At 41.8% G+C, this 11,457-nt stretch overlaps 2 protein-coding genes across 2 annotated transcripts; both read right to left on the bottom strand.

Annotated features, from left to right (window-relative positions):
* Positions 1–1,971: 1,971 nt before the first annotated feature.
* Positions 1,972–5,566, bottom strand: neff2 (neuronal intermediate filament family member 2). The gene is made up of 3 exons (XM_080414386.1): positions 4,305–5,566; positions 2,636–2,760; positions 1,972–2,175 (listed from the first exon to the last, which is right to left on the bottom strand). Exons 1-3 carry the CDS (start codon positions 5,337–5,339, stop codon positions 2,115–2,117), a joined length of 1,221 nt encoding a protein of 406 aa, XP_080270512.1. The 5' UTR covers positions 5,340–5,566; the 3' UTR covers positions 1,972–2,114.
* Positions 5,567–9,599: 4,033 nt separating this feature from the next.
* On the bottom strand, positions 9,600–10,977 carry LOC308074602 (nanos homolog 1-like). Its single transcript, XM_080414108.1, has one exon. The coding sequence runs from the start codon at positions 10,924–10,926 to the stop codon at positions 10,249–10,251; it is 678 nt and encodes a 225-aa protein (XP_080270234.1). The 5' UTR covers positions 10,927–10,977; the 3' UTR covers positions 9,600–10,248.
* Between the last annotated feature and the right edge of the window lie 480 nt (positions 10,978–11,457).

The following is an 11,457-nucleotide window of genomic DNA, read 5'->3' as shown; positions in this document are numbered from 1 at the left end:
ATATATACAAGCTCTTGCCTGCAAACTTTTCTTTTACAGAAAATCATGGAATATTTTAACGTGCCATTTGACATTTATTTAATCATGGATCGGGGCTGCTTTGCCTATTTTGCATATTAGACAGGCTTTTTATTGGTTTCTGCAAAAACATGTTATATTCTTATTTCTTTCTTATGTGTATGTTCTTTCTCAATGACTGTATAATCATGTATGTTAATGGTGTTTTTTTTTATTTTGTGTCAGTGTAAGACTGCAGGATTGAATTCAATGCCTCTGACAATGAGGACTAACACTAGAGATTCTAAACTTGTAAGAGTGTGCATACATGTATAATTCAGGGATGGTTTATTTTATTCCCCTTGTGAGATCACATGATTACATGCCTGTGTTTTTAATAATACACTGGTGGAATAAGGGAAGTGGCATATTTCTATGCACGCAATTTGTTAAAATCTAGCAAATCAGTCAAAAAGTCAATAAGTGACCGTAAATCGAAGGTATGAGATAGCCTGTCAGGTTATAATGATTTTTAATGCAGGATACGTTTGCAGAGCACACTGGTTCTTTTCCCCCTTGTCTTACAGTCACACATTTACACACATTCGCACCTGCATGATGTCTTGGAGGCTTCAACTTCAATCTTCTATTGCTGGGTACTGAAACCACACTATTACTTTAGTGACTTGGGGTTAGGTGCCTTACACCAGAGCCATGTAAAGAGAGTGTTGCAACCACTCCATTCACTCCAATAGACAAATTATCATTATTATTATGATTATTGTACAGTGATGGCAGATAGTGGAGCAGCAAACACTAGCACTGCAGTATGAGTTGAAGCGTATTAGACCATTTGTAATGCACTTTTAAAAGGTAAACGTTTAAAGAAACAGATTATATATTATCATCACTTCTGAATCAATTTAACATTATAAATCATTATATACCATCCAATAATGAGTCAACAAAAGGAATAGACTTGAACTTGATTTGCAGTTCAGTTATGTGTTTTATTCAGCATGTTGCTGGCTCTTACAGGTACACCAAGCGTAGAGGTGCAGACTTTGTATAGTTTCATAGGTTTAAAAGCACCATTTCAATCTAAGATAAGCATAAAAACCACAAAAAGCTTCTGGCACCAGACAGGCTAGCTTCAGTTACTGTTGAGTTTCACTGCTTTTAGCTTGTAGGCTGAATGGGCTTACAGAACAGAAAACAAAAGTCTAATGCGGACAGGCTGACAGATACGTTGCATGTTTAAGGATAAACCAGTAACAATTAGTCTTCCATGGTATGTCCATACCCAGGAGGTTTTGCAAGTAACAAACTGGTTGATTAGAGATTTAGATGAATGAATAACCAGCCAGAAGACAGAAATACCAACACAAGCTCTCAATTTTAAACAAACTGAACATTGTGTTGTGTGTGTATGCAAATACCAAGGAAGAAAATGCAAACATAGATAACAAAATGGCTTTCTAAGAGAAAGGAAATAAAACATTTAAGGTTACTGGTTCTCTTACTATCACTATAGAACCAGGGGTGCAGGGCAATACATAATCAATTGGTATAGTTCCTGATCAATAATGCTACAAGTTTCTTGCCTAACTAAAGCCCAAGCATCCAAAGATTAAGGGTAATTGTATTCCTTCTTTACAAACACTTGCTTAAATGTTTGCACAATGGGAAGGTTTAGATAGAGTGGAATAGCAAACCCCAGTGCTTGAACGTAATTGGGGAGGAACTCTACCAACAGAAGTATTGTTGTCTGGCATTTTGCTATGTGACTAAAGTGGTGCAGCCTCTCTGTAAGTCTACAGGTTTATCAGAACGTGTGTAGAAGAAGGGGGACTTCCAGGGAGGACCTCTTGTATAGAACAAGGGCACATCTGTCTTGGGACGAATGAGCTGGTATGAGTCGGTTTTGTTCGGTGGAGGGGGGGGGGGGGGTTTCTGGAAAGTACCAAGGTACTGTATGGGATGAGATGAGATGAGGTAAGTTGAGGATGACTGTAAAAAGGGGGAGGAGGGATGAGGAAGGAGTTAATGTCAGTTCAAGGACGGAGGGGATGAATTAATTGGGTCGATGCCTTAGTTGTGGCGTCCGATTCGAAAAGTTAGTTGTACCCAGGCAGAGCAGGGTAGGACAAACGGATCTCCTCTCCCTCCAGGAGTTTCCTGTAGAGCAAAGACAAGTAGAGATCAAGTTATATGCTGGAGGTCATGGCAGGATTTCATCACAAAATGAGGCATCCATTTTAGAGAAATGTAAACCCAGGTACTGATTGCTGGTATGATAGAGGTGAATTCACTCATCAGCCCATTCATTTCTTTGCTACCAGAAATCTTCTATCCCCTGATAAAAGGGATATACCGGTATATCACTTTGGATACATTATTATTATTATTATTTTTTTAAAATATATTTTTGGGACTTTTATTTGACAGGACAGTAGGCTGACAGGAAATGGGGAGAGAGATGGGGGGGTGCCACACAGCAAAGGTCGTCGGGATAAGGAGTCGAACTCGCGACATGCTGTCAAACTGGATTACCAGCGTATGTGGTATGCGCCTGTACCGCTAGGCCAGCGGGCACCCCCTTTGGATACATTATATTGAGAAGTGTGTCTAGTCTTACCTGTATGCGGCTATCTCAATGTCAAGGGCCATCTTCACATTTAGTAGGTCTTGGTACTCTCTCAGATATCGTGCCATCTCCTGCTTGGCATCACCAATATCCCTTTCCAAATCATGTATTCGTATCTATGAAAAAAGAAGCATGATTATTTTGCATGTATAACAGTTACTGGCATTATACCGTATCAGTTGTTGTTGTGTAAAACTGTGAGGGTCACTCAGAGCCCTCTGCAGCCTTAAAATAGATTTATATTTTCGTATTTAAAGTGTTGTTCAAATCTATCATTTGAAAAAAGCATCCCATTTACAACATATTGGACAGTGTGAAATTACATTACATTTGATTACATTCAAATTATGGTATAATTAAAGGCTGAAATGAAAACTTAAGACCTTGGTTGATAAAATAAGAACAATTTGACAGGCTCAATGCTATATAAAAAATGTTGAGAAGCTTTTTCCTCCCAAAAATGGATAGCATTTCAGAAATGAACTCCTTCATTTTTGTAGCTGTGTCATTGTAGCTGTGGTTTTCAGTTCTTGCCCAGACGGTCACCTTGTCATTCTGTTCTATGAGCCTCCCTCCTCGTCCTGCTTTGTTGAGAGTGTTCGTGTGTGTGTGTGTGTGTGTGTGTGTGTGTGTGTGTGTGTGTGTGTGTGTGTGTGTGTGTGTGTGTGTGTGCGCGCGCGTGCGCGTGCGCGTGTGCGTGCGTGCGTGCGTGCGTGCGTGCGTGCGTGCGTGCGTGTGTGTGTGTGTATGTGTGTGTGTGTGTGTGTGTGTGTGTGTGTGTGCACACACACACACACACACACACACACACACACACACACACACAGGTGCAGGGGGGGGCTGCAGCTGTGTTGGATATTATGCCTGTCATGTCACAGCAAAAAAGGCACCTTGGCTAATGCCTCCACTTGATAACCACAATGACATGCACTATCTCACCAGCACATCACTTCCCTCTTCCCCAAGCTTGAATGTAATAGCAGGGAATGGTCTTGTTACTAAAGTTTATACACTGACATAGCAATGACATCATTAAGAAGAACATGTCGTCTCGTGGCCCAGGAGACTGACTCAAATGTCCTTCACTTGTGATGTCATGTTCTTCAGGTCACTTATTGTTATATCATATTTTTATAGTAAAATATCTAAAGCAGAAACACTGTAAAAAAAATAAAGAAGACAATAAAAAAAAGAATAGGATTTCCGGGCTGAGAACAAATCGCATAATGGACAGTCAGTTACCTGTCCGGCGATAATTGAACACAATGTTTTTTCTTACTGTTTGGGGCTTTACCCAGAAGGCAAAGATTATAGAGATGGGAAAACTACACTATATTGTGTGCCTTGAACTCATAACAGCATTTTGAGCATTTTGAATATTACTGATGTACATTATATAGCAGTGCTATTCTGCTCTACAAATTTCCAACCACTCCTCTTGTGTGGCAGTAGACTTATCTGATGAGCAACTAGTATTTCAAAAGGTGACATTTTGTGCAATGCCACTTTAAAGGCACCAAAGACTCCAATCTATACTAATTCCCCTGCAGGTACACTGTAAAACCCTGAGTGCAAATTTAACTCTGCAATGTATACTGTCACGGGTTAAATTGACTGTGACACAGTAGAAAAGCCTAGGATCCAAACACTTAATCTTCACCTGATACTTTTCCACATCATTCCCCTGGTTCTCCTCCAGCTCCTCCAGTTGTTTGTGCAGGGAGTCGATGACACTCCGGAGGGTCTCGATCTCTGAGGAGCGGGACTGGAGCTGCCGGCGGTACTCCACCGTCTCCTCGCGGATGGCGTGCACCGCCTCGTTGTTCTTGGTGGCCATCTCCGCCACGCTTGCAAACTTGTTCCTGTACCAGTCCTCAGCGGACTGCATGTTCTTGTTGGCCAACCTCTCGTACTGCGCCCGGATGTCACGGAGGGCCGAGGACAGGTCCGGGCGGGACACCTCCACTGCATCCACGCTGATGTTCGCCATCTGCAACTGGCCCTGCAGCTCCAACTGCTCCTCCGAATACACCTTCTTCAAGAATGTGATCTCCTCAGCGAGCGAGACCACATTGGCCTCCGCATCACAGTTGGAGAGCACAGCCCTGGCGGCCTCATCCCTGGCCCTCTGCAGGGCATCCTCAGCATCCGCTCGCATCCTGGCCTCCTCATCGTACCTCTCCTTCATCTGCTCGTACCCGTCACGCAGGTAGTCCCTCTCAGACTCCATGCGAGCCTTCTCCCCGCTCTCCTGGTCGATTGCGGTCCTCAGGGTCCGGGCCTCATCCTCGTAGAGAGATTGGAGCCGGGACGGGTCATTCTGCCTCCTCCTCAACGCATCCAGCTCGGCGAGCAGGGCCCGGTTCTGCAGCTCCAGGTGTCTGACCTTCTCTATGTAGGTGGCGAAGCGATCGTTGAGGTCCACCAGCTGCTCCCTCTCCTGACACCGCAGGCCCAGCAACTCCGTGTTCAGGGAGCTGACCTGGGCCATGTCCATCCGCTCTGACCCGTCCGGCAGGAAGCTGAGAGAAGAGGGAGAAGAAGAGGCAAACCTTGTGATATGCCTCTTTGTCGGCGGGGCTCGGGAAGAGGAGAAGACGGATGAAGACATGATGGAGGAGGATTTCCCACTGGGACCGCGGGAGCCTCTGTAGCCGTCCCAGGGACGCCGGTAGATGTAGGAATCGTAGCTCATGATGGAAGTTTGTTTTCTTTTACCGTTGATGGATTTTGTTCGGGTTGGTTTAAGGAAATGTAATGAATGTGTTTTGTTTCAGAAGTTTTTTTTGTTTTTTTTTAAAGTCCCCCTTGTTCTGCACACCATCGGTGAGGGTGAGCGGCGTTTTTGCACTGCACCAGCTCGGTGATACTGCAGAACCTTGCCTTTTATAGAGTCAGGATGCCTCCCTCCCCTCCTCCTCCTCCTCCTCCTCCCTTCCCCTCCTCTCCTCCTCCTTTAGCCTGAAATAACCTGTCTACAAGCTCACAACTCGTTGCAGATACGTTGCACTGTGAGCTTGTATATCGTCTATTTTCAGCGCGCAACACTGCCATACGACGGAGTATAAGCCAAGCATTTTCCAGCCATCCCTGTCCTCAGCCAGAGAGTAGCATCAGTGCTGTCAGCATGTGCTAAGCCAATAGCACACACTGCTGCAGTGTAGTGAGGAATGGTTAGTTTTAAGACAAACTGTCCAACATCGCCAGCATAGTGCATGCAGTAGGGCAAAAAAAAAAGAAGAAAAGAATAAAATCAAATTGCTCTGGAAAACAATACAACAAATAACTCTTACAATTATGATGTACATGTCTAAGAGCCTACAATCCACTATATGTGTTTGGATATGATAGTCGAATAAGCCCTGATTTATTTACTTTTTTTAAATCACCATTCCCATGATGAGAGTGAGAAAAAAGCCAAAGCTGGTGACAGGTGACTTGAAACAAGGTATTTCTTCACAACCCAATGAGACAAATTGATGAAGGATGCAAGGAAAAGAGAGAGAGGTAGCAATATACTGTATATACAGTACGCGGTCACTTAAGACGAGGTTAATAGTTTAAACAAGCTATGAAGTAACGCATGTATTGAGTTGACAATAATGGTTTTGTTTTAAGGTTTTGATACGGACGTGTTGTACAAAATATTTCTTTCTGACCCAGATACATGCTTGTGTGCCAGTACTTTTATCTTTTACTATACAGTAAAATCCTCAGTGTTCATTTATCCATTTGTGACTGTAATGAATTGGACCCTTACAGGTAGACATTCTTATGTTTTCCCCAATACGGTATGTACATCAATTCCCCCTTTGAGGACCTCATTTTGCATGATCTCCTATCTTAACTGCAACTTGAGGTCCCTTGATAGATCCACATGCCTACAGTGCACTACATAACCGTGATTGTTTCTATTTAAATCACAAAGTGATGAGTCACAGATGTTCTTCTTCAGCTGCGCTGGCAGTGAGTGGGAGACACTCACCCTGAACCCCAAATGTTTTCATCTTGAGACCAAAAAGAGACATGTTGGTGTGTCTCACTCCCCAGGACCCAAACACAACCCAAATTCATTCTTAATTCATCATTTAAGTCCCATTTCAATGTGAGCTTGTATTTCTGCTATTTTCACTCATTTAGAAAAAATACTCAACCAATTGAACTATAGCATCCCTATTCTGGGGTGAACATTCAGTGAAAATAGCAGATATTTGGTGTGAGAAAAAAAAGGAGGGCGCCTAGTATAGACCCCTGTGGGACTCCAGTCAACTAAGTATATAAGGTTTAAGAAGTTATGTAGAAATACAATGTAGAAATACTCTGTTACCCGTAAAAAGGGCTGCATGCAAAACGTAACTGCATAAAAAATAGCTATAGGCCTACTTACAGTAACAAGTGTAAAAGTAGGCTACTCATAATGAAGTACTTCACAATCATATTATTGGATTGTCATTTGTAATGCCTTAATGTGTTCATGTAGCTGCTGGTAAAGGTGGGGCTGATTTAATTACTTGATGTAGGCCTACTGCTGCATTGCTTATCATATAATACAATCATAATCGATCAGTTAAACCATTACAGTCTACCATACCAGCCCTGACTAAAAGGATAGTAATTTTGTTTTAACTAAATGTGGACACCAGAGAGTTAATGTATGTTTAATTTGTAGTATTGGGCTAATAATACAATTCTTCAAAATAACTATAAATCTGTCAAATAATTGTAGAGTAAAAAGTACACTATTTGCCTCTGAAATAGTGTAGTAGAAGTATTAAGTATAAAAAAATGTAATACTCAAGCAAAGTAAAAGTATACCTCTAATAAGTAAATGTACTTAGTGTTCCAACACTAGCAGCTCAGTGGCCTTGTGTTAGAGTGTTAAATCCCACTAGCGTCATGTATTTATATAGCGCCTTTTATCCAAGGCGCTTTACAATGTGCATTACATTCACACACCGATGGCAGAGGAAACCAATGCAATGCACCAATCTGCTCAACAGGAGCAGGTAGTCAGTGTCTTGCTCTATGAGGCTTTGATGGAATGTGGCTGCTGATGGATATTCATACTTAAAAGACCAGTCTTTTGAACTGCTAGGTCACTGACATCATGTGCTTTATCCTGCTTGCCTACCAGATGGTAGCTGTCCCGATGAGGATGATTTAAAAATTGTGTCAGCTGAACTGATTGATTAATTGATTGATTGATTGAATAAAAACACATGAAAGTACAGTTCAAATACAAGGTCAACTAAATAGGATTAGAAAGCCCAAGAAAGCCAATGGCTTTGTTTCAATTGGGGTCCTTTTACTGTCAATCACAGTAGCCTACTAGACTTCTCATTTATTGTATTGTATTGTCCATTAATGAAAGACCACACCCATCTCCCCAGAACATGCTACAATAAACATGCCCCCCCCCCCAAAAAAAAATCAAATGTAAGCAAATAGCATGTACAAATGTCTAACAGTGTGATTTGTTGAGAGTTTGGATTGTCAATGGTTGATGTATAGATACCTTCCCCGTCGTACGACGGTGCCGCGCACGCGCACTGAAAATAGATCAACAAGCTCACAACGACTGTACGAGGAAGTACAAATCAGGCTCAACCCAGGTGAATACAATAATCGGTCAAAGAACCCGCATTGAGTATAGCCTACATTCCCATTGAATATAGCTCACATTGTCATGAAGAGATTTGTGCACGGGGTGGCGCCATTGCATCGCACCAGAATTGATATTTGATCAATTTCCACGTGAAATTGCTCAAACTAGTTCGGCGTTAACAACAGTGGTGGAAAGTAACTGAGTACATTTACTCAAGTATTGTACTTGAGTACAATTTTGAGGTACTTTTACTTAACTGGAGTATTTACAATTTGCAATACTTTTACGTCTACTCCACTATTACATCTCAGAGGCAAATATTGTACTTTTACGCCACCACAATTATTTGAAAACTTTAGTTAGTTATCTTGCAGATTTTGATTACTATCACAAAACACACATTAACCACTTAAGCCCTATATACATTTCGGCCATTTGAAAATAGCCATCTAAGCTCACAATGCGATCTGCTATTTTTAAAATAATGTTATACATTTCAAAACTTGTGAAATGGGACATTCTGCACAATCAGTACTTTCTACTTTTTTAAGTCCATTTTGATACCAATACTTTACTTTACTTTTACTCAAGTAAATGATCAATTCTAGACTTTCACTTGTAACTGAATATTTCTATATTGCAGTATTGATACTTTTACTTAAATGGAGTACTTTTTCCACCACTGGTTAACAATGCATCTTCATGTTGTGTTCTTGTAAGTTACCTATATCGGTATACCTGGATGGAATGTGTAGGCTACATTAGTAGCCACGGCAAGTGCCAATGCAGTCTACAGTATAGCCAGCCTAAAGTTACTGTAGCTCAGCTCGCTGATTGAAAATGTTCTCAGACAGTAAAATAAAACGTGTTTTGTTGTCCTATACAGTGAAATAGAATGCAAGTAAAATGTTTATTTAGAGACTAGGCTAAATATATTTTCAAATGATACATAGAAAAATATTACAGAAAACAATTATGACAAATTGTACGACTTTGGAATGTCAGGTTTTTCATAAAGCCTAGCTAAAATGATTCACCCCTTTAGCCTACATAAGAAATTGCAGCCTATTTAGGCTACACATGGCGACATGAAAATGTAAGCATGTTGAGAATCAACTGGTTTTATTTAGGTAGGCAACTGTGTTATTGAAGTATTTACGGTAAATACAAATACAATTCAGAACATTCTCTGCAAGTATAGTCTGGACCTACATTTAAAAAAGCAAGGTAGGCCAACCATCTTTCACAATCTTTTACATTCAGATGAAATCTGTACATTTCTGTAAAATACTATTGTGAAGGAAAAGACATTGAACATATACATCCAACACACAAACAATACAGAAATTACTTTTAAGCTAAGCTTTTCAATACAAAAATGAACTCCTTTGGTAGAAAACATTTGTCTCAGAAAAAAATGTGCTGAAATCTTGCATGGCCTATCAAACTTAGTGTATCAAAGCCAATGAACTATGGGACAAACATTCATATTTCATATTGGGAATGCATATTCATTCGCGTTGGCAATGCATCTCACAAACCAGTCTACTGACATGCACAGCCTGGCCTGTTTTGAACTGAACGCCACGACGTTTGATTATTACAGTATGAAAAGTCGTCATCATTCACATGTCGATCTAATAGCCTACAGTACTTTGGTTCATTCATAAAGAAATGGAACAGCATTTGTGATCATCGAGTTCTTAAGAGTGTGCTATGCCATGGGGAATCCTGTTGCACGCAGAGCGTCCAAGTGTAATGTGCCAATAAGAAGAGATAACAAAACATTATACAATTAAAAAATAAAATAGTCTAGTGAAACATACAAAAAACAACGCATTAAAATGCTATGTTCTTAACATCTTTAAGACTCTTCTCCAGACTTGTCATGTGCATGAATTGGGGCAAAATTACTGCAAAAATACAACAATAAGTAATTTCAGAGAGTGCAATCTAAAATCAAGTAAAAAAAAAACTAAACGTAATAAACGTCGTTGCTTTAGAATATTTTCATCCTTTTGCCAATCGCTCTGCCCCCCTTCGCCATGACTCGCTGACTGGGCTGCTCCTTTGACAGAGGGCAGTACTTGATCGTGTGCGCGTTGTCTCCGTTGGCACTGCAGAGAGGGCACGTGTATGCCCGCAGAATGGGGCACAGGACTCTGCCATCGACCGTCTTTAAAATGTGAGAACCGTACACCTCTTCTGGCGCCCCGTTATTCCGACAGAACACGCAGATCTTCGGCTCCGGCTTACTCCTCTGAGTCTGTTTGCGCCTTCTGTCCATGGCGAGCAGGTCGAGCCCACCACCGAAGCTCCCTCCGTAGGCGGCGGGGTCCCCCCTGTCCGTCAGCGGCGCGTCACTTGAAAGGTGTTCAAACGGTCTGAGAAGCGACAGTCGTTCCTTCAGATCGAGGATGGACATCGGGGGAGAGTTTGGACAGTCCAAGTGTCCATCGCCGTCCCCGCCGTGCCCGATTACGCAGGAGCAGATCGGAGAATCGTCCAAACCGAGAGTCGCTTTGAGGGACTCCGTTATGGAGTTGGGACCGAGCGACGAGTTGCTGATCTTGTTTTTAGCAACGAGGGTCGATAGACCAAGGTAATCGTTCCAAAAGTTGAACGTGTAATCGTATGGGGAGCGCGCTTCCAAGTACCCGTGATCTAAATAATCCATTCTTCCACACTGCTGGACAGGCTATTGTACACAAAGGTGAAGTGGTGTTTTGCACAACGTGGGTTTGAAGCATGGGTGAGAAAGTGATGCTCTCTCTCCAGTGTGCAGAGCAGCTCAACAGACTGAGGCTGAGAGGTTCCTAGGATAAAAGGGGAGGGGGCGTGGCTTGGTTCCAGTTGATTATCCAGTGAGAGATCCATCCAGTGCAGGGAATTATTGAGCTGGGGAAATTATTTTGCCCCTCCAAAAATACGTCTCATTGATGAAAGGAGTTTTATGAGGTTTTAGTGCATGCAGATTAATGACATAATCGTTCACTTTGTGATGCAAGTATGAAATTTGGCACAAATACTCTCTAAGGGCCACTCTTATGGAAAAAGGTGCTGGCCGTTCAAAAATCCAAGATGGCGTCGTCGTCGCGACCACATTTTTCAAGATGTCTGCCACCTTAGCAGAGCAGATAGTGATATAATATTTGAGGTTGTGATACAAGGATGACATTTGGCACAAATACTCTGTAAGGGACACTCT

This window comes from Gymnoscopelus braueri (genome assembly GCF_963280865.1).
Source record: "Gymnoscopelus braueri genome assembly, chromosome: 19".
In the NCBI taxonomy this organism is placed as follows: Eukaryota; Metazoa; Chordata; class Actinopteri; order Myctophiformes; family Myctophidae; genus Gymnoscopelus; species Gymnoscopelus braueri.
Note: the sequence above shows the minus strand (reverse complement) of the source record. Positions and strands in the feature narration are given on the sequence as shown.